Consider the following 24432-nt stretch of genomic DNA (forward strand, 5'->3'; position numbering starts at 1 on the left):
TGTATGGTAAGGGGAAATGTATGGTGATGTATGGTAAGGGGAAAGGGAAATGTATGGTGATGTATGGTAAGGGGAAAGGGAAATGTATGGCGATGTATGGTACGAGGAAGGGGAAATGTATGGCGATGTATGGTAAGGGGAAATGTATGGTGATGTATGGTAAGGGGAAGGGAAATGTATGGTGATGTATGGTAAGGGGAAATGTATGGTGATGTATGGTAAGGGGAAATGTATGGTAAGGGGAAGGGGAAATGTATGGTGATGTATGGTAAGAGGAAGGGGAAATGTATGGTGATGTATGGTAAGAGGAAGGGGAAATGTATGGTGATGTATGGTAAGGGGAAATGTATGGTGATGTATGGTAAGGGGAAATGTATGGTGATGTATGGTACGAGGAAGGGGAAATGTATGGTGATGTATGGTAAGAGGAAGGGGAAATGTATGGTGATGTATGGTAAGGGGAAATGTATGGTGATGTATGGTAAGGGGAAATGTATGGTGATGTATGGTACGAGGAAGGGGAAATGTATGGTGATGTATGGTAAGAGGAAGGGGAAATGTATGGTGATGTATGGTAAGAGGAAGGGGAAATGTATGGTGATGTATGGTAAGGGGAAATGTATGGTGATGTATGGTACGAGGAAGGGGAAATGTATGGTGATGTATGGTAAGAGGAAGGGGAAATGTATGGTGATGTATGGTAAGGGGAAATGTATGGTGATGTATGGTACGAGGAAGGGGAAATGTATGGTGATGTATGGTAAGAGGAAGGGGAAATGTATGGTGATGTATGGTAAGGGGAAGGGGAAATGTATGGTGATGTATGGTAAGGGGAAATGTATGGTGATGTATGGTAAGGGGAAATGTATGGTAAGGGGAAGGGGAAATGTATGGTGATGTATGGTAAGGGGAAATGTATGGTGATTGTGTGAAGAGCATAGAAGTGCAGCTGTAATTCTCTCCCTTCCACTGTACAATGAAGAATACTCAATTGACCCTGTGCGTGTCATACAGGCCTGTATAGTACAAGAGAATCACACGATGAATCAAACATACAGGTCTGTATAGTACAAGAGAATCACACGATGAATCAAACATACAGGTCTGTATAGTACAAGAGAATCACATGATGAATCAAACATACAGGTCTGTATAGTACAAGAGAATCACATGATGAATCAGACATACAGGCCTGTATAGTACAAGAGAATCACATGATGAATCAAACATACAGGCCTGTATAGTACAAGAGGATCACAAGATGAATCAAACATACAGGCCTGTATAGTACAAGAGAATCACAGAGATGAATCAAACATACAGGCCTGTATAGTACAAGAGAATCACACGATGAATCAAACATACAGGCCTGTATAGTACAAGAGAATCACATGATGAATCAAACATACAGGCCTGTATAGTACAAGAGAATCACAGAGATGAATCAAACATACAGGCCTGTATAGTACAAGAGAATCACAGAGATGAATCAAACATACAGACCTGAATAGTATAAGAGAAACACAGAGATGAATCAAACATACAGACCTGAATAGTATAAGAGAAACACAGAGATGAATCAAACATACAGACCTGAATAGTATAAGAGAAACACAGAGATGAATCAAACATACAGACCTGAATAGTATAAGAGAAACACAGAGATGAATCAAACATACAGACCTGAATAGTATAAGAGAAACACAGAGATGAATCAAACATACAGGCCTCTGTTATAAATTGGATAACAGGTCAAACGTCTACTATAAGAGTAGAGCAGCAGAAAATGTAATGTACAGCAGCAGCATGTGTAATGTAATGTACAGCAGTAGCATGTGTAATGTAATGTACAACAGCAGCATGTGTAATGTAATGTACAGCAGCAGCATGTGTAATGTAATGCAGTGTAATACAGTAGTGTGAACCTTAGCGCCCCTCTGCGTTGCCAGGCGGTAGTGCAGACAGTGGACAACCTGCTGCGTACAGAGGCTCTGGAGTCGTGGCAGGACATGAACACTACGGAGCAGGCCCACACCGCCACCATGCTATTGGACGTCCTGGAGAAAGGAGCCTTCCTATTGGCCAACAACATGTACGGCAACCGCTTCACCGACCGGGCCCCCAATATCGGTAAGAAATAGGGGGAAATGGAAGCAGTGGGGGGCATGCATGTGTGTGATTAGTAATTGTAATTAGTAGCAATAGGTGGATAGGTGTAGAGCAGGACATGCTCAATATCCTGGAAAAGCTGAACAACTCTAACCATTTGTTCCCACACCCCTGTGTGTGTATCTTAGATCTGGAGGTGCACGTGTTGAACACAGAGATGGACCTTCAGGACCTGTCCTTTCCTCAGAACTACGTGAGCGACAGCACCATCCAGCTCTCCGCCTCCACCATCAAACAGTACAGCCGCAATGGTCAGTAACCTTATCACGGTCATCACATCACAGTCAAACCCTACAGCGCTCCCGTTCACTTCATGACCTGAGTTATGGGCTCAGGGATCTCCCGTTCACTTCATGACCTGAGTTATGGGCTCAGGGATCTCCCATTCACTTCATGACCTGAGATATGGGCTCAGGGATCTCCCATTCACTTCATGACCTGAGATATGGGCTCAGGGATCTCCCGTTCACTTCATGACCTGAGTTATGGGCTCAGGGATCTCCCGTTCACTTCATGACCTGAGTTATGGGCTCAGGGATCTCCCGTTCACTTCATGACCTGAGTTATGGGCTCAGGGATCTCCCATTCACTTCATGACCTGAGATATGGGCTCAGGGATCTCCCATTCACTTCATGACCTGAGATATGGGCTCAGGGATCTCCCGTTCACTTCATGACCTGAGTTATGGGCTCAGGGATCTCCCGTTCACTTCATGACCTGAGTTATGGGCTCAGGGATCTCCCGTTCACTTCATCAAATCAAATCAAATCAAATCAAATTTTATTTCTCACATACACATGGTTAGCAGATGTTAATGCGAGTGTAGCGAAATGCTTGTGCTTCTAGTTCCGACAATGCAGTAATAACGAGCAAGTAATCTAACTAACAATTCCAAAAAAAACTACTGTCATACACAGTGTAAGGGGATAAAGAATATGTACATAAGGATATATGAATGAGTGATGGTACAGAGCAGCATAGGCAAGATACAGTAGATGATATCGAGTACAGTATATACATATGAGATAAGTATGTAAACCAAGTGGCATAGTTAAAGTGGCTAGTGATACATGTATTACATAAGGATGCAGTCGATGATATAGAGTACAGTATCAACGTATGCATATGAGATGAACAATGTAGGGTAAGTAACATTATATAAGGTAGCATTGTTTAAAGTGGCTAGTGATATATTTACATCATTTCCCATCAATTCCCATGATTAAAGTGGCTGGAGTAGAGTCAGTGTCATTGACAGTGTGTTGGCAGTAGCCACTCAATGTTAGTGGTGGCTGTTTAACAGTCTGATGGCCTTGAGATAGAAGCTGTTTTTCAGTCTCTCGGTCCCAGCTTTGATGCACCTGTACTGACCTCGCCTTCTGGATGGCAGCGGGGTGAACAGGCAGTGGCTCGGGTGGTTGATGTCCTTGATGATCTTTATGGCCTTCCTGTAGCATCGGGTGGTGTAGGTGTCCTGGAGGGCAGGTAGTTTGCCCCCGGTGATGCGTTGTGCAGACCTCACTACCCTCTGGAGAGCCTTACGGTTGAGGGCGGTGCAGTTGCCATACCAGGCGGTGATACAGCCCGCCAGGATGCTCTCGATTGTGCATCTGTAGAAGTTTGTGAGTGCTTTTGGTGACAAGCCGAATTTCTTCAGCCTCCTGAGGTTGAAGAGGCGCTGCTGCGCCTTCCTCACGATGCTGTCTGTGTGAGTGGACCAATTCAGTTTGTCTGTGATGTGTATGCCGAGGAACTTAAAACTTGCTACCCTCTCCACTACTGTTCCATCGATGTGGATGGGGGTGTTCCCTCTGCTGTTTCCTGAAGTCCACAATCATCTCCTTAGTTTTGTTGACGTTGAGTGTGAGGTTATTTTCCTGACACCACACTCCGAGGGCCCTCACCTCCTCCCTGTAGGCCGTCTCGTCGTTGTTGGTAATCAAGCCTACCACTGTTGTGTCGTCCGCAAACTTGATGATTGAGTTGGAGGCGTGCATGGCCACGCAGTCGTGGGTGAACAGGGAGTACAGGAGAGGGCTCAGAACGCACCCTTGTGGGGCCCCAGTGTTGAGGATCAGCGGGGAGGAGATGTTGTTGCCTACCCTCACCACCTGGGGGCGGCCCATCAGGAAGTCCAGTACCCAGTTGCACAGGGCGGGGTCGAGACCCAGGGTCTCGAGCTTGATGACGAGCTTGGAGGGTACTATGGTGTTGAATGCCGAGCTGTAGTCGATGAACAGCATTCTCACATAGGTATTCCTCTTGTCCAGATGGGTTAGGGCAGTGTGCAGTGTGGTTGAGATTGCATCGTCTGTGGACCTATTTGGGCGGTAAGCAAATTGGAGTGGGTCAAGGGTGTCAGGTAGGGTGGAGGTGATATGGTCCTTGACTAGTCTCTCAAAGCACTTCATGATGACGGATGTGAGTGCTACGGGGCGGTAGTCGTTTAGCTCAGTTACCTTAGCTTTCTTGGGAACAGGAACAATGGTGGCCCTCTTGAAGCATGTGGGAACAGCAGACTGGTATAGGGATTGATTGAATATGTCCGTAAACACACCGGCCAGCTGGTCTGCGCATGCTCTGAGGGCGCGGCTGGGGATGCCGTCTGGGCCTGCAGCCTTGCGAGGGTTAACACGTTTAAATGTCTTACTCACTTCGGCTGCAGTGAAGGAGAGACCGCATGTTTCCGTTGCAGGCCGTGTCAGTGGCACTGTATTGTCCTCAAAGCGGGCAAAAAAATTATTTAGTCTGCCTGGGAGCAAGACATCCTGGTCCGTGACTGGGCTGGGTTTCTTCCTGTAGTCCGTGATTGACTGTAGACCCTGCCACATACCTCTTGTGTCTGAGCCGTTGAATTGAGATTCTACTTTGTCTCTGTACTGGCGCTTAGCTTGTTTGATAGCCTTGCGGAGGGAATAGCTGCACTGTTTGTATTCAGTCATGTTACCAGACACCTTGCCCTGATTAAAAGCAGTGTTTCATGCCTTCAGTTTCATACGAATGCTGCCATCAATCCACGGTTTCTGGTTAGGGAATGTTTTAATCGTTGCTATGGGAACGTCATCTTCAACGCACGTTCTAATGAACTCGCACACCGTATCAGCGTATTCGTCAATGTTGTTGTCTGACGCAATACGAAACATCTCCCAGTCCACGTGATGGAAGCAGTCTTGGAGTGTGGAGTCAGCTTGGTCGGACCAGCGTTGGACAGACCTCAGCGTGGGAGCTTCTTGTTTTAGTTTCTGTCTGTAGGCAGGGATCAACAAAATGGAGTCGTGGTCAGCTTTTCCGAAAGGGGGCGGGGCAGGGCCTTATATGCGTCGCGGAAGTTAGAGTAACAATGATCCAGGGTCTTTCCACCCCTGGTTGCGCAATCGATATGCTGATAAAATTTAGGGAGTCTTGTTTTCAGATTAGCCTTGTTAAAATCCCCAGCTACAATGAATGCAGCCTCCGGATAAATCGTTTCCAGTTTGCAGAGAGTTAAATAAAGTTCGTTCAGAGCCATCGATGTGTCTGCTTGGGGGGATATATACGGCTGTGATTATAATCGAAGAGAATTCTCTTGGTAGATAATGCGGTCTACATTTGATTGTGAGGAATTCTAAATCAGGTGAACAGAAGGATTTGAGTTCCTGTATGTTTCTTTCATCACACCATGTCACGTTGGCCATAAGACATACGCCCCCGCCCGTCTTCTTACCAGAAAGATGTTTGTTTCTGTCGGCGCGATGCGTGGAGAAACCCGCTGGCTGCACCGCTTCGGATTGCGTCTCTCCAGTTAGCCATGTTTCCGTGAAGCAAAGAACGTTACAGTCTCTGATGTCCCTCTGGAATGCTCCCCTTGCTCGGATTTCATCAACCTTGTTGACAAGAGACTGGACATTGGCAAGAAGAATGCTAGGGAGTGGTGCACGATGTGCCCGTCTCCGGAGTCTGACCAGAAGACCGCTTCATTTCCCTCTTTTTCTGAGTCGTTTTTTTTTTTTTTGGGTCGCTGCATGTGATCCACTCGGTCACACTGGTTGTAAGGCAGAACACAGGATCCGCATCGCGAAAAACATATTCTTGGTCGTACTGATGGTGAGTTGACGCTGATCTTATATTCAGTAGTTCTTCTCGGCTGTATGTAAAGAAACCTAAGATGACCTGGGGTACTAGTGTAAGAAATAACACGTAAAAAAACAAAAAACTGCATAGTTTCCTAGGAACGCGAAGCGAGGCGGCCATCTCTGTCGGCGCCGGAAGTACAAGTCATGACCTGAGTTATGGGCTCAGGGATCTCCCGTTCACTTCATGACCTGAGTTATGGGCTCAGGGATCTCCCGTTCACTTCATGACCTGAGATATGGGCTCTGGATCTCCCGTTCACTTCATGACCTGAGATATGGGCTCAGGGATCTCCCGTTCACTTCATGACCTGAGATATGGGCTCAGGGGTTCACTTCATGACCTGAGATATGGGCTTGGGATCTCCCGTTCACTTCATGACCTGAGATATGGGCTCTGGATGGGCTCTCCCGTTCACTACATGACCTGAGTTATGGGCTCAGGGATCTCCCGTTCACTTCATGACCTGAGATATGGGCTCTGGATCTCCCGTTCACTTCATGACCTGAGATATGGGCTCTGGATCTCCCGTTCACTTCATGACCTGAGTTATGGGCTCTGGATCTCCCATTCACTTCATGACCTGAGATATGGGCTCAGGGATCTCCCGTTCACTACATGACCTGAGATATGGGCTCTGGATCTCCCGTTCACTTCATGACCTGAGATATGGGCTCTGGATCTCCCGTTCACTTCATGACCTGAGTTATGGGCTCTGGATCTCCCATTCACTACATGACCTGAGATATGGGCTCAGGGATCTCTCAGTCAATGTTTCCATTTGCATTTTCATGCGAGTCTAAAGTAATCTGCATGCAGTTGACCAAGTTATTGTTTCATAATAACAGGCCAATCAGATTAATAAAAGCACTGAGACCATTTCTTCCTTGATGGTTTCCTAACAACACTCCTAATAGAATAGCTGGAGAGGCGTGTAGATGACTATCACCCACAGCCTGACAGAGCAATCTCAGCTCTCTCTCTCTCTCTCTCTCTCTCTCTCTCTCTCCCTTGCTCCGTCTCTCCACCATCTTATACACCTCTCTCATCTCTTCTCCTGCTTCAAGCCCCCCCTCCTCCTCCCCCTCTCCCTCCCTCCAGTCCTCCACCCATCCCTCCATTCCCCTTCTCCCTCCCTCCAGTCCTCCACCCATCCCTCCATTCCTCCTCTCCCTCCCTCCAGTCCTCCACCCATCCCTCCATTCCTCCTCTCCCTCCCTCCAGTCCTCCACCCATCCCTCCATTCCCCCTCTCCCTCCCTCCAGTCCTCCACCCATCCCTCCATTCCCCTTCTCCCTCCCTCCAGTCCTCCACCCATCCCTCCATTCCTCCTCTCCCTCCCTCCAGTCCTCCACCCATCCCTCGATTCCTCCTCTCCCTCCCTCCAGTCCTCCACCCATCCCTCCATTCCCCCTCTCCCTCCCTCCAGTCCTCCACAAATCCCTCCATTCCTCCTCTCCCTCCCTCCAGTCCTCCACCCATCCCTCCATTCCTCCTCTCCCTCCCTCCAGTCCTCCACCAATCCCTCCATTCCTCCTCTCCCTCCCTCCAGTCCTCCACCCATCCCTCCATTCCTCCTCTCCCTCCCTCCAGTCCTCCACCTATCCCTCCAGTCCTCCTCTCCCTCCCTCCAGTCCTCCACCAATCCCTCCATTCCCCCTCTCCCTCCCTCCAGTCCTCCACCCATCCCTCCATTCCCCCTCTCCCTCCCTCCAGTCCTCCACAAATCCCTCCATTCCTCCTCTCCCTCCCTCCAGTCCTCCACCCATCCCTCCATTCCTCCTCTCCCTCCCTCCAGTCCTCCACCCATCCCTCCATTCCTCCCTCTCCCCCTTCTCTGTTTTCTGTCAGCGATCGGCTCTGCAGTGGGAACCAGATTAGAATGATTGAAACAAACGCACATGAAAAATTCATATGGAATAATAGGAGATATGTGAATGCTTGAGGGATGAATGTTCCATTGCCCTCCACATTAAATCTCCCCTCTTTCCCACCAGTCAAAATGAAACGGTTCTTACCATCATTCTAACCTTCACTAACTCTCTCTCTCTCTCTCCCTCTGTCACTCTGCCTCTCTCCCTTTCCTCCTTTCCCCCTTATCATTCCCCCTGTCCTCTCTCTCGATATTTCTGTCTTCTCTCTTTACTATTCCTCTGTTTCCTCTTTCTCTTTTCTCTCTCCTTCCCCCTTCCCTCTCCTTTACCTCTTTATGTTCTATCTCTCTCTGACTCCCTCTCCTTTACCTCTTTATGTTCTATCTCTCTCTCTGACTCCCTCTCCTTCCCCCCTTCCCTCTCCTTTACCTCTTTATGTTCTATCTCTCTCTCTGACTCCCTCTCCTTTACCTCTTTATGTTCTATCTCTCTCTCTGACTCCCTCTCCTTCCCCCTTCCCTCTCCTTTACCTCTTTATGTTCTATCTCTCTCTCTGACTCCCTCTCCTTCCTTCCCCCCTTCCCCTCTTTATGTTCTATCTCTCTCTCTTACTCTCTCTCCTTCCCCCTTCCCCTCTTTATGTTCTATCTCTCTCTCTGACTCCCTCTCCTTTACCTCTTTATGTTCTATCTCTCTCTCTTACTCTCTCTCCTTCCCCCTTCCCCTCTTTATGTTCTATCTCTCTCTCTTACTCTCTCTCCTTCCCCCTTCCCCTCTTTATGTTCTATCTCTCTCTCTTACTCTCTCTCCTACCCCCTTCCCCTCTTTATGTTCTATCTCTCTCTCTGACTCCCTCTCCTTCCCCCTTCCCCTCTTTGTTTCTCTCTCTCTTACTCTCTCTCCATCCCCCTTCCCTCTCCTTTACCTCTTTATGTTCTATCTCTCTCTCTTACTCTCTCTCCTACCCCCTTCCCCTCTTTATGTTCTATCTCTCTCTCTTACTCTCTCTCCATCCCCCTTCCCCTCTTTATGTTCTATCTCTCTCTCTTACTCCCTCTCCTTCCCCCTGTCCCTCTCCTTTACCTCTTTATGTTCTATCTCTCTCTCTGACTCCCTCTCCTTCCCCCTTCCCCTCTTTATGTTCTATCTCTCTCTCTTACTCTCTCTCCTTCCCCCTTCCCCTCTTTATGTTCTATCTCTCTCTCTTACTCTCTCTCCTTCCCCCTTCCCCTCTTTATGTTCTATCTCTCTCTCTTACTCTCTCTCCATCCCCCTTCCCCTCTTTATGTTCTATCTCTCTCTCTTACTCTCTCTCCTTCCCCCTTCCCCTCTTTATGTTCTATCTCTCTCTCTTACTCTCTCTCCTTCCCCCTTCCCCTCTTTATGTTCTATCTCTCTCTCTTACTCTCTCTCCTTCCCCCTTCCCCTCTTTATGTTCTATCTCTCTCTCTTACTCTCTCTCCTTCCCCTCTTTATGTTCTATCTCTCTCTCTTACTCTCTCTCCTTCCCCCCCTTCCCCTCTTTATGTTCTATCTCTCTCTCTTACTCTCTATCCTTCCCCCTTCCCCTCTTTATGTTCTATCTCTCTCTTACTCTCTCTCCTTCCCCCTTCCCCTCTTTATGTTCTATCTCTCTCTCTGACTCTCTCTTCATCCCCCTTCCCCTCTTTATGTTCTATCTCTCTCTCTCTGACTCTCTGACTCTCTCTCCTTCCCCCTTCCCTCTCCTTTACCTCTTTCTTTTCTCTCTTTTTCCTTTCCCTCTCTCATTTCCCCTCTCTATCTCTCTCTCTTCTTCTTTCTCCTGCTCCCCGTCTCTCTCTCTGACCCTTTCCCTCTCTCATTTCCCGTCTCTATCTCTCTCTCTTCTTCTTTCTCCTGCTCCCCGTCTCTCTCTCTGACCCTTTCCCTCTCTCATTTCCCGTCTCTATCTCTCTCTCTTCTTCTTTCTCCTGCTCCCCGTCTCTCTCTCTGACCCTTTCCCTCTCTCATTTCCCGTCTCTATCTCTCTCTCTTCTTCTTTCTCCTGCTCCCCGTCTCTCTCTCTGACCATTTCCCTCTCTCATTTCCCCTCTCTATCTCTCTCTCTTCTTCTTTCTCCTGCTCCCCGTCTCTCTCTCTGACCCTTTCCCTCTCTCATTTCCCCTCTCTATCTCTCTCTCTTCTTCTTTCTCCTGCTCCCCGTCTCTCTCTCTGACCCTTTCCCTCTCTCATTTCCCCTCTCTATCTCTCTCTCTTCTTCTTTCTCCTGCTCCCCGTCTCTCTCTCTGACCCTTTCCCTCTCTCATTTCCCCTCTCTATCTCTCTCTCTTCTTCTTTCTCCTGCTCCCCGTCTCTCTCTCTGACCCTTTCCCTCTCTCATTTCCCCTCTCTATCTCTCTCTTCTTCTTTCTCCTGCTCCCCGTCTCTCTCTCTGACCCTTTCGCTCTCTCCCCGTCTCTCCCCGTCTCTCATCTCTCTCTCCCCCTCCAGGCCAAGTCAAGGTAGTGTTTGTTCTTTATAAGAACTTGGGCTCCTTCCTGTCTACGGAGAACGCCACGGTGAAGATGGAGCTGGAGGCGGCACCGGGGGAGCGGGGATTGGCGGTCAACTCCCACGTCATCGCCGCCTCCATCAATAAAGAGTCCAGCAGAGTGTTCCTCACTGAGCCGGTGGTGTTCACACTCAAACACTTACAGGTATACACTTACAGATACATTTAATGTCATACGCTTACATACTTACAGAACGGCTCATAACAATGGCCCGGAACATAGCAAATGGAATGGCATCAAACGCATGAAAACCATGTGTTTGATGTATTTGATACCATTCCATTCATTACGCTCCAGACATTACCATGAGCCCATTCACCCCAATAAAGGTGCCACCAACCTCCTGTGACTCACACACATACAGTCCACAAACTCTCCCATACACACAATACACTCCCATATACACAATGCACTCCCATATACATAATGCACTCCCATATACACAATACACTCCCATACACACAATACACACCCATACACAATACACTCCCATACACACAATACACTCCCATACACACAATACACTCCCATACACAATACACTCCCATACACACAATACACTCCCATACACAATACACTCACATACACACAATATACACCCATACACAATACACTCCCATACACAATACACACCCATACACAATACACTCCCATACACACAATACACACCCATACACAATACACTCCCATATACACAATACACACCCATACACAATGCACTCACATACACACAATATACACCCATACACTATACACAAAACACTCCCATACACACAATACACACCCATACACAATACACTCCCATACACACAATACACTCCCATACACAATACACTCCAGTATACACACTTCACTCACATACACACAATACACTCCAATATACACACTACACTCACATAAAAATGACACTCACATACACTTGCATAAACCGAAAGGTTGAAAGATCGAATCCCCGAGCTGACAATTTAAAAATCTGCCGTTCTGCCCCTGAACAAGGCAGTTAACCCTGACTTGCCTAGTTAAACTAAGGTAAAATAACATTTTAAATAATAATAAATACATAAACATAAATGTACATTGACATAATGTACACATACAGGAGGTTAAACACTACACCACATACTGTACTGTAGTAGACAAACAAGCCCATACACATACTGTACTGTAGTAGACAAACAAGACCATACACATACTGTACTGTAGTAGACAAACAAGCCCATACATATACTGTACTGTAGTAGACAAACAAGCCCATACACATAGTGTACTGTAGGAGACAAACAAGACCATACACATAGTGTACTGTAGTAGACAAACAAGACCATACACATACTGTACTGTAGTAGACAAACAAGCCCATACACATAGTGTACTGTAGTAGACAAACAAGACCATACACATACTGTACTGTAGTAGACAAACAAGACCATACATAGTGTACTGTAGTAGACAAACAAGACCATACACATACTGTACTGTAGTAGACAAACAAGACCATACACATAGTGTACTGTAGTAGACAAACAAGACCATACACATACTGTACTGTAGTAGACAAACAAGACCATACACATAGTGTACTGTACTGTAGACAAACAAGACCATACACATAGTGTACTGTAGTAGACAAACAAGACCATACATATACTGTACTGTAGTAGACAAACAAGACCATACATATACTGTACTGTAGTAGACAAACAAGACCATACACATAGTGTACTGTAGTAGACAAACAAGACCCCATAGTGTACATATACATATACTGTACTGTAGTAGACAAACAAGACCATACACCTGTACTGTAGTAGACAAACAAGACCCATACATAGACAAACAAGACCATACACATAGTGTACTGTAGTAGACAAACAAGCCCATACATATACTGTACTGTAGTAGACAAACAAGACCATACACAAGTGTACTGTAGTAGATCCCATACATACTGTACTGTAGTAGACAAACAAGCCCATACATATACTGTACTGTATAGACAAACACATACATGTACTGTAGTAGACAAACAAGACCATACACATACTGTACTGTAGTAGACAAACAAGACCATACACATAGTGTACTGTAGTAGACAAACAAGCCCATACATATACTGTACTGTAGTAGACAAACAAGACCATACACATAGTGTACTGTAGTAGACTAACAAGCCCATACATATACTGTACTGTAGTAGACAAACAAGCCCATACATATACTGTACTGTAGTAGACAAACAAGCCCATACACATAGTGTACTGTAGTAGACAAACAAGACCATACATATACTGTACTGTAGTAGACAAACAAGCCCATACACATACTGTACTGTAGTAGACAAACAAGCCCATACATATACTGTACTGTAGTAGACAAACAAGCCCATACATATACTGTACTGTAGTAGACAAACAAGCCCATACATATATACTGTAGTGTACTGTGTACTGTAGTAGACAAACAAGACCATACACATACTGTACTGTAGTAGACAAACAAGACCATACACATACTGTACTGTAGTAGACAAACAAGACCATACATATACTGTACTGTAGTAGACAAACAAGACCATACATATACTGTACTGTAGTAGACAAACAAGACCATACATATACTGTACTGTAGTAGACAAACAAGCCCATACACATACTGTACTGTAGTAGACAAACAAGACCATACACATACTGTACTGTAGTAGACAAACAAGACCATACACATACTGTACTGTAGTAGACAAACAAGCCCATACATATACTGTACTGTAGTAGACAAACAAGCCCATACACATAGTGTACTGTAGTAGACAAACAAGCCCATACACATAGTGTACTGTAGTAGACAAACAAGCCCATACACATAGTGTACTGTAGTAGACAAACAAGCCCATACACATACTGTACTGTAGTAGACAAACAAGACCATACATATACTGTACTGTAGTAGACAAACAAGCCCATACATATACTGTACTGTAGTAGACAAACAAGACCATACACATACTGTACTGTAGTAGACAAACAAGCCCATACACATAGTGTACTGTAATAGACAAACAAGCCCATACACATACTGTACTGTAGTAGACAAACAAGCCCATACACATAGTGTACTGTAGTAACAAACAAGCCCATACAATAGTGTACTGTAGTAGACAAACAAGCCCATACACATAGTGTACTGTAGTAGACAAACAAGCCCATACACATAGTGTACTGTAGTAGACAAACAAGCCCATACACATAGTGTACTGTAGTAGACAAACAAGCCCATACACATACTGTACTGTAGTAGACAAACAAGACCATACATATACTGTACTGTAGTAGACAAACAAGCCCATACATATACTGTACTGTAGTAGACAAACAAGACCATACACATACTGTACTGTAGTAGACAAACAAGCCCATACACATAGTGTACTGTAGTAGACAAACAAGCCCATACACATACTGTACTGTAGTAGACAAACAAGACCATACACATAGTGTACTGTAGTAGACAAACAAGCCCATACACATACTGTACTGTAGTAGACAAACAAGACCATACACATAGTGTACTGTAGTAGACAAACAAGACCATACATATACTGTACTGTAGTAGACAAACAAGCCCATACACATACTGTACTGTAGTAGACAAACAAGCCCATACATATACTGTACTGTAGTAGACAAACAAGCCCATACATATACTGTACTGTAGTAGACAAACAAGCCCATACATATACTGTACTGTAGTAGACAAACAAGACCATACACATACTGTACTGTAGTAGACAAACAAGACCATACATATACTGTACTGTAGTAGACAAACAAGCCCATACATATACTGTACTGTAGTAGACAAACGAGATCATACATATACTGTACTGTAGTAGACAAACAAGCCCATACATATACTGTACTGTAGTAGACAAACGAGACCATACATATACTGTACTGTAGTAGACAAACAAGCCCATACATATACTGTACTGTAGTAGACAAACAAGACCATACACATACTGTACTGTAGTAGACAAACAAGACCATACACATACTGTACTGTAGTAGACAAACAAGACCATACACATACTGTACTGTAGTAGACAAACAAGACCATACATATACTGTACTGTAGTAGACAAACAAGCCCATACACATACTGTACTGTAGTAGACAAACAAGCCCATACACATACTGTACTGTAGTAGACAAACAAGACCATACACATACTGTACTGTAGTAGACAAACAAGACCATACATATACTGTACTGTAGTAGACAAACAAGACCATACATATACTGTACTGTAGTAGACAAACAAGACCATACACATACTGTACTGTAGTAGACAAACAAGACCATACACATAGTGTACTGTAGTAGACAAACAAGACCATACACATACTGTACTGTAGTAGACAAACAAGCCCATACACATAGTGTACTGTAGTAGACAAACAAGACCATACACATACTGTACTGTAGTAGACAAACGAGACCATACACATACTGTACTGTAGTAGACAAACAAGACCATACACATACTGTACTGTAGTAGACAAACAAGCCCATACATATACTGTACTGTAGTAGACAAACAAGCCCATACACATAGTGTACTGTAGTAGACAAACAAGACCATACACATAGTGTACTGTAGTAGACAAACAAGACCATACACATAGTGTACTGTAGTAGACAAACAAGCCCATACATATACTGTACTGTAGTAGACAAACAAGACCATACACATAGTGTACTGTAGTAGACAAACAAGACCATACACATACTGTACTGTAGTAGACAAACAAGACCATACATATACTGTACTGTAGTAGACAAACAAGCCCATACATATACTGTACTGTAGTAGACAAACAAGACCATACATATACTGTACTGTAGTAGACAAACAAGACCATACACATAGTGTACTGTAGTAGACAAACAAGCCCATACATATACTGTACTGTAGTAGACAAACAAGACCATACACATAGTGTACTGTAGTAGACTAACAAGCCCATACATATACTGTACTGTAGTAGACAAACAAGACCATACACATACTGTACTGTAGTAGACAAACAAGACCATACATATACTGTACTGTAGTAGACAAACAAGACCATACACATACTGTACTGTAGTAGACAAACAAGACCATACACATACTGTACTGTAGTAGACAAACAAGACCATACACATACTGTACTGTAGTAGACAAACAAGCCCATACATATACTGTATACAGAGCATCAAACACTATGTCCCCCACACTGTACACACTGTTCTGTTACTGTACACATGCATTACAATATATTTCACCTCTCACCCTTTCTCTCTCTCTCCCACATATTTGCCAACTGTTTAAATAGGCTGTATTTTCTTTCCCTGTCATCTGCTTGTACTGTATAGAAACATGTTTAAATGGATTGCAGCACTTTATGTTCGTTATTTATGTCTGTGTGTTGTTATAAAGCCTGCGACGGAACCATTTACCTTGGGTATCAATAAAGTTAATTCATTTTCATTTGAAATACCCCCCCCCCTCTCTCTCACTCCTCTTCCAGTTGGAGAACCACTACAGTCCCAACTGTTCGTTCTGGAATTACTCTGAGCGGTCGATGACAGGCCAGTGGTCGTCTCAGGGCTGTAGACTGCTGGACACCAACAGCACACACACCACCTGCTCCTGTTCCCACCTCACCAACTTTGCTGTGCTCATGGCCCACCACCAGCCTGATGTAGGTCCAGTGGATATTACACACACACAGACATACAGACACACACACACACACACAGACATACAGACACACACACACACACACACACACACACACACACACACACACACACACATACACACACACACACATACACACACACACACACACATACACACACACACACACACAGGCATACAGACAGACACACAGGCACACACCAAGGTTATTATAGTAAATGAAAACCCGAAAATCATCAGTCGCCTCAGTGTTGTTTTAGAGAATTTGGCAGTACGTCCTACGGGCCTCACAACCGCAGACCACGTGTTATCACTCCAGCCCAGGATCTCCACATCTGGCTATACTGGAACTGTTATCTTTGACTACAAAACTAACTACAATAATAAAAACCATCAAGAATTATGTTCAGTTTTAGTCATTTTGGGGGGGAAGGGGGGGAAATAGAATGTTTTTTTTATAGGGTTTTCAATCTTCGGAATCTGGCGAGTCACGTTGAGTCTACCTTTATAATTTAAAGGTAGACTCAGCGAGATGACGTTGCCATGAGCAGCACCACATATATTGGGTGCGTTTGAGTGGTAAGGCTAAATATACAGTGCCTTGCAAAAGTATTCATCCCCCTTGGCGTTTTTCTTATTTTGTTGCATTACAACCTGTAATTTAAATGGATTTTTATTTGGATTTCAATTAATGGACAAATTGGTGAAGTTAAATTTAAAAAATAACTTGTTTAAAAAAATTCCCAAAAATGTAAAATGGAAAAGTGGTGCATGTGCAGTGGGGAGAACAAGTATTTGATACACTGCCGATTTTGCAGGTTTTCCTACTTAAAAAGAATGGGGCGGCAGGGTAGCCTAGTGTTTAGAGTGTTGGACTAGTAACCGAAAGGTTGCAAGTTCAAGTCCTGTCGCTGACAAGGTACAAATCTGTCGTCCTGCCCCTGAACAGGAAGTTAACCCACTGTTCCTAGGCCGTCATTGAAAATAAGAATTTGTTCTTAACTGACTTGACTAGTAAAATAAAAATGTAATTTTTATCATAGGTACGTACACTTCAACTGTGAGAGACGGAATCTAAACAAGAATCCAGAAAATCACATTGTATGATTTTTAAGTAATTTATTTGCATTTTATTGCATGACATAAGTATTTGATCACCTACCAACCAGTAAGAATTCCGGCTCCCTGTTAGTTTTTCTTTAAGAAGTCCTCCTGTTCTCCACTCATTACCTGTATTAACTGCACCTGTTTGAACTCGTTACCTGTATAAAAGACACCTGTCCACACACTCAATCAAACAGACTCCAACCTCTTCACAATGGTCAAGACCAGAGAGCTGTGTAAGGACATCAGGGATCAAATTGGAGACCTGCACAAGGCTGGGATGGGCTACAGGACAATAGACAAGCAGCTTGGTGAGAAGGCAACAACTGTTGGCGCAATAATTAGAAAATGGAAGAAGTTCAAGATGACGGTCAATCAACCTCGGTCTGGGGCTCCATGCAAGATCTCACCTCGTGGGGCATCAATGATCATGAGGAAGGTGAGGGATCAGCCCAGAACTACATGGCAGGACCTGGTCAATGACCTGAAGAGAGCTGGGACCACAGTCTCAAAGAAAACCATTAGTAACACACTGCGCCGTCATGGATTAAAATCCTACAGTGCACGCAAGGTCCCCCTGCTCAAGCCAGCGCATGTCCAGGCCCGTCTGAAGTTTTCCAATGACCCTCTGGATGATCCAGAGGAGGAATGGGAGAAGGTCATGTGGTCTGATGAGACAAAAATAGAGCTTTTTGGTCTAAACTCCACTCGCCGTGTTTGGAGGAAGAAGAAGGATGAGTACAACCCCAAGAACACCATATCAACCGTGAAGCATGGAGGTGGAAACATCATTCTTTGGGGATGCTTTTCTGCAAAGGGGACAGGACGACTGCACCATATTGAGGGGAGGATGGATGGGGCCACGTATCGCGAGATCTTGGCCAACAACCTCCTTCCCTCAGTAAGAGCATTGAAGATGGGTCGTGGCTGGGTCTTCCAGCATGACAATGACCCGAAATACACAGCCAGGGCAACTAAGGAGTGGCTCCGTAAGAAGCATATCAAGGTCCTGGAGTGGCCTAGCCAGTCTCCAGACCTGAACCCAATAGAAAATCTTTGGAGGAAGCTGAAAGTCCATATTGCCCAGCGACAGCTCTGAAACCTGAAGGATCTGGAGAAGATCTGTATGGAGGAGTGGGACAAAATCCCTGCTGCAGTGTGCGCAAACCTGGTCAAGAACTACAGCAAATGTATGATCTCTGTAATTGCAAACAAAGGTTTCTGTATCAAATATTAAGTTCTGCTTTTCTGATGTGTCAAATACTTATGTCATGCAATAAAATGCAAATTAATTACTTAAAATCATACAATGTGATTTTCTGGATTTTTGTTTTAGATTCCGTCTCTCATAGTTGAAGTGTACCTATGATATAAATTACAGACCTTTACATGCTTTGTAAGTAGGAAAACCTGCAAAATCGCCAGTGTATCAAATACTTGTTCTCCCCACTGTATATGTATTCACTCCCTTTGCTATGAAGCCCCTAAATAAGATCTGGTGCAACAAATTATCTTCAGAAGTCACATAATTAGTTCAGTAAAGTCCACCTGTGTGCAATGTAAGTGTCACATGATCTAAGAATATATACACCTGTTCTGAAAGGCCCCAGTATCTGCAACTCCAGTAAGCAAGGGGCACCACCAAGCAAGCGGCACCATGAAGACTAAGGAGCTCTCCAAACAGGTCAGGGACAAAGTTGTGGAGAAGTACAGATCAGGGTTGTGTTATAAAATATATCAGAAACTTTGAACATCCCACAGAGCATCATTAAATCCATTATCAAAAAATTGAAAGAATATGCCACCACAACAAACCTGCCAAGAGAGGGCCGCTCACCAAAACTCACGAACCAGGCAAGGAGGGCATTAATCAGAGAGGCAACAAAGAGACCAAAGATAAACCTGAAGTAGCTGCAAAGCTCCACAGAGGAGATTGGAGTATCTGTCCATTGGACCACTTTAAGCCCTACACTCCACAGAGCTGGCCTTTACGGAAGAGTGGCCAGAAAAAAAGCCATTGCTTTCTGGTGTCCCCCAAAAGGCATGTGGGAGACTTCCCAAACATTTGGAAGAAGGTTCTCTGGTCAGATGAGACTATAATTGAGCTTTTTGGCCATCCAGGTTAACGCTATATCTGGCTCAAACCCAACACCTCTCATCACCCCGAGAATCCCATCCCCACAGTGAAGCATGGTGGTGGCAGCATCATGCTGTGGCAATGTTTTTCATCGACAGGGACTGGGAAACTGGTCAGAATTGAATGAATGATGGCTGGCACTAAATACAGGGAGATTCTTGAGGGAAACCTGAGATTTGAGACTGGGACGGAGGTTCACCTTCCAGCAAGACAATGACTCTAAGCATACTACTAAAGCAACACTCAAGTGGTTTAAGGGGAAACATTTAAATATCTTGGAATGGCCTAGTCGAAGCCCAGACCTCAATCCAATTGAGAATCTGTGTTATGACATATTGCTGTACACCAGTGGAACCCATCCAGCTTGAAGGAGCTGGAGCAGTTTTGCCTTGAATAATGGGCAAACATCCCAGTGGCTAGTGAATAGTTATGCACTCTCAAGTTTCCTGTTTTTTTTATTTATTTCTTGCTTGTTTCACAATAAAAAATATTTTGCATCTTCAAAGTGGTAGGCAAAGTGTGTTCCTGTTTCAGTCTTTGGTCACTTCCCGTGGGTCAAACAAAAACCCCATAATGATTGGTTGACAATAGAGCCTCCTACAATGCAGGCAATGGCTTCAGGATGAAGTTGATGAAGAGCAAATGCAGGAACTTGAAGTTGACTGCAGTCAAAACTTCATGATCTTTGACCACATGTTTTTTGTCAAGTTCATGCAGTTGTCATATAGGCACAAGTCAGACAGATTTTATCCCCATAATGCAATACACTTTGGAAGGCTGTGACCAAAAATGGTCAACGACTTGACAAAAGTGATCAAACGTGCCCTGTTTCTGCGATAACTCTTGGACTCTTGACAACATCATAAAATGTTATTACACCTTGCTGAAACAAGCAAGGTGTTGTAGCAAACGATGAATAAAATGGTCTTGGAATCGCATACCCTGGCAATTTGACTGGTAAACTCATGGGTACACTCGCAATGGCTGCCTGGTATTGTGACGCAATCATTTCCACGGTAATGTAGAATGTTCATTCAAATTATGTTAACTGATGTGGCTAATACAGTGGAATATATGTTTATGTAATCTCATTAGAGCTGAATCAACCAATAACAGCACATATAATTAGGAATTTGAATACTAGAATGGACATGAACCTTCTTATGATGGGATAAAGATCAGCCATTTTGGTTAGGGAGTTGGTCAGATATTGTTTAAAATAATGAATTTGAAGAATTTATATACACTGTATGTTTGTTAGCTAGCTAGCCATCCAATTGTAGAGGAATTATTCCATTCATTTTTCAAAGTAACTGCCAATATGCCAACATTCTATTCAAACAATGCAGTCAATCCACATCCATAAACTTGCTGAAATCAGTTGCTGATGGAATTTTGAGGGTTTATTAAATAGCCACTCTAGTAATTTAACAGGATCTCTATGACACATCACATACTGATGGCCGTCACTAGATAACACACCCACAGTCATAATTATGACTAAACTCCACCCATTCCTACAATATCCCCACCCATTTCTACAATTTCTCAAAGCAGGAAGTAAAAACAAGAAATTCATAGACATAGCTATGCATGCAAGGATTGACCATGCTTGATATCCAAATTATAGTTTTAACCGTGTTTTTTATGCTATACATTGTTTGTTTACATTTACTTTGTTTACAAACAGAATAAACAAGCTTATTTTTGAAGTCCTGATGAGGTACGACAGTTGAACTAAGCTCATTTATAAGTAATATTCTTCAAGAATCATGTCATTCATTTACAAGGCAAAAAATGTATGTAGCAACTGCTGATTGCCCCTTTAAACTAAATAAAAACTAGTAAAGTGAATGTGAAACTAACTGAAAGTAAACTGAATTTCAAACAATATTCTTCAAACTAATAGATAGAAAATGAATATAAAAACACTAAACTATAATAACCTTGGCACACACACACACACATACATGCACACACACATATATGCACACACGCGTACACACAAACACACACACACACACTTACTCAAACTACTCTCTTTCTCCTTCTCCAATCTCTCTCTTTCTCTCTCACTCTCTCTCTTTATTTCTCCCTCCCACGCAATCACACTTACAAATTCATGTCCTGCAACTCTGACTGACATTCACTTGAATGTGAATGTCATGTTTTTTTTCAGGATGTTTCGTCTCCTTGTTTCTACATTTTAGCTGAATGTGAATACATTTACAAATCAACTCTCTCTCTCACTCTCATCCTGTCCCTCCTTGTCTTTCTCCTTGTCTCCCATCATTCCTACCTCCCATCCCTTTCCTCCCTATATCTGTCTCCCCTCACCTCACCTCTCCCTCTTCTCCCCCATCTCTCTCCCCCACCCCTATTCCTCCCTCTCCATCCCCACCATCCCTCTCTCCACAGTACCCTGGGAGGATGCACGAGTTGATCCTGTTTGTGATCACCTGGGTGGGCATAGTGATCAGCTTGGTGTGCCTGGCTATTTGCATCTCTACCTTTTGCTTCCTGAGGGGCCTGCAGACCGACCGCAACACCATCCACAAGAACCTCTGCATCAACCTCTTCATCGCAGAGCTCCTCTTCCTTATCGGAATCGACAAGACCCAGTACCACGTGAGTAGGGGAGGGGAGAGGGAGAGAGGGACATGTAGCCTGGTTCCAGATCTGTTTGTGCTGTCTTGTTAAGTCGTAAAGACATTGTCATGTGGCATGTGAAATAACTGATCTGGGGCCAGGCTAGGGGACAAGTGCCTCGTACATGGAACACCTAATACAGGACAGAGAGACGTCTGTCTCGCACTTGGAACAACATCAGACCATCAGCACTTAAAGGGGAAGTGCTTTTCATTATGGATCATGAGAATGAAAAGGTCCTCCGTTACAGGGCTTGAATAACCTTATGCTGTCCTTTTCTGCATCTTACTCACCTTCCTTTGCTATTTTCCTTTTCTCTTTCACTCCTTTTCACCCCTCTGTTTTTTAAATCTCTCTTTTTATTTTATTTTACTCTCCTTCTCATTCTTTCTCTCTCTCAGTCCCTTTAAAAAAATGTTTTACCTTTATTTAACTAGACAAATCAGTTAAGAACTAATTCTTATTTTCAATGATGGCCTAGGAACAGTGGGTTAGCTGCCTTGTTCAGGGGCAGAATGACAGATTTGTACCTTGTCAGCTCGGGGATTTGAACTTGCAACCCTTTCAGTTACTAGTTACTAGACCACTAGGCTACCCTGCCGCCCCTGACAGCCCTCTGTCTCCCTCTATCTCTTTCTCCTTCTCCTTCTCTCTGTCTCAGATTGCCTGTCCGATCTTTGCTGGGCTGCTTCACTTCTTCTTCCTGGCTGCATTCTCCTGGATGTGTCTGGAGGGGGTGCAGCTCTATCTGTTGCTGGTGGAGGTGTTTGAGAGCGAGTACTCCCGCAAGAAGTACTACTACCTGTGTGGCTACTGCTTCCCAGCTCTGGTGGTGGGCATCTCGGCAGCCATAGACTACCGGAGCTATGGGACCAAGAAAGCGTACGTGTGAAGCAGTCCCTTTTCACCTGCAGATTGAGAGACAGGATTATGCTAGTTTAGAGTGCCTAGACTATTCCCCTAACAGGGAATGTAATATGGAGTGTAGTTTGAAGAGGATTGTTCTCTTTCGTTGTCTTCCCCCCATGGACAAGAGTTTTGAACAGTTAGCCGAAGCCTGCTGATTAGCTTCTATAAGATATCCTCCGAGACAGGGGATGAGTGTGTGTGTGTGATGTGTGATTTGTGTGTGTGATGTATGTGTGTGTGCAAGGGGTACATGTGTGCGAGTGTGACTGTGATATTTGAATCTTTTCCTATGTCCCATGTATAGGTGCTGGTTGCGGGTGGATAACTACTTCATCTGGAGCTTCATTGGCCCTGTTTCTTTTGTTATTATGGTACAGTCATTCATTATGATGCTATTATGACCAACTGTATTACATTCTTTTTCATTCAGGCTACTTACTTATTTACTTAATCCTCTTAGTTCCTGGAGGAACATAGGGCCTGTACTAAAGGCTAACTTCACAAATGTTACAACAATTTAAGACCAGAGGGTGTTCTAGGATTCCACTGAATGTGTTGTAGACATGTGCAACCTTTGACCTTTCCCCCCCTAGCTGAACCTGGTGTTCCTCATGATCACCGTGCACAAGATGACCCGCAACTCCTCTGCCCTAAAACCTGACTCCAGTCGCCTCGACAACATCAAGTGAGTCCCACTCAGCAGAGGTTAGGGGTCAGTGAAGCCTCCCAGGTCATGTGATTAGGGCATTTCCTGTATCAGTGAGAGATGGGTTGGAAATCTGAAAAAATGAAGGAAAAGCAGAATAATGTTTGTCATATTGTCCAGACTGGTTACATAGTATATGTAAATCCAGGACACTTAAATTAGTATGATATGTTATGTTTGGTATGGTTACATAAGACAGAAGGTTACTTAAGGCAAAAACAAAAGTAGGGTGGTTGGTTGGTCTGGCTTGATGGGTGGACAAATAACATAAACATCTAGCAAGCCAAAGGTTGAGTGTTTGAATCTCATCATGGACAACTTTAGCTAATTAGCAACTTTACAACTAGTTACTACTTTTTAGCTACATTGCAACTACTTAGCATGTTAGCTAACCCTTCCCCTAACCTTAACCCTTTTAGTTAATCCTTCATCTAACCCTAATCTTAACCCTTTTGGCTTACCCTAACCTTAACCCTTTTAACTAACCCGAACTTTAA

At 44.1% G+C, this 24432-nt stretch overlaps 1 protein-coding gene across 1 annotated transcript in view; it reads left to right on the forward strand.

Annotated features, from left to right (window-relative positions):
• Positions 1–24432, forward strand: part of LOC112240931 (adhesion G protein-coupled receptor L1-like) — a gene marked incomplete at its 5' end in the record, with an annotated part of 59586 nt that overhangs the window by 10591 nt on the left and 24563 nt on the right. Inside the window, 8 exons of the mRNA XM_042316606.1 lie at positions 1950–2130; positions 2298–2420; positions 10627–10832; positions 16258–16431; positions 22090–22299; positions 22982–23202; positions 23534–23600; positions 23823–23914. Of these exons, the coding sequence (XP_042172540.1) occupies positions 1950–2130; positions 2298–2420; positions 10627–10832; positions 16258–16431; positions 22090–22299; positions 22982–23202; positions 23534–23600; positions 23823–23914 (1274 nt within the window). The remainder of the gene's footprint in view (positions 1–1949; positions 2131–2297; positions 2421–10626; positions 10833–16257; positions 16432–22089; positions 22300–22981; positions 23203–23533; positions 23601–23822; positions 23915–24432) is intronic.

Source organism: Oncorhynchus tshawytscha, unplaced genomic scaffold, assembly GCF_018296145.1.
Source record: "Oncorhynchus tshawytscha isolate Ot180627B unplaced genomic scaffold, Otsh_v2.0 Un_scaffold_7045_pilon_pilon, whole genome shotgun sequence".
NCBI classification, from domain to species: domain Eukaryota; kingdom Metazoa; phylum Chordata; class Actinopteri; order Salmoniformes; family Salmonidae; genus Oncorhynchus; species Oncorhynchus tshawytscha.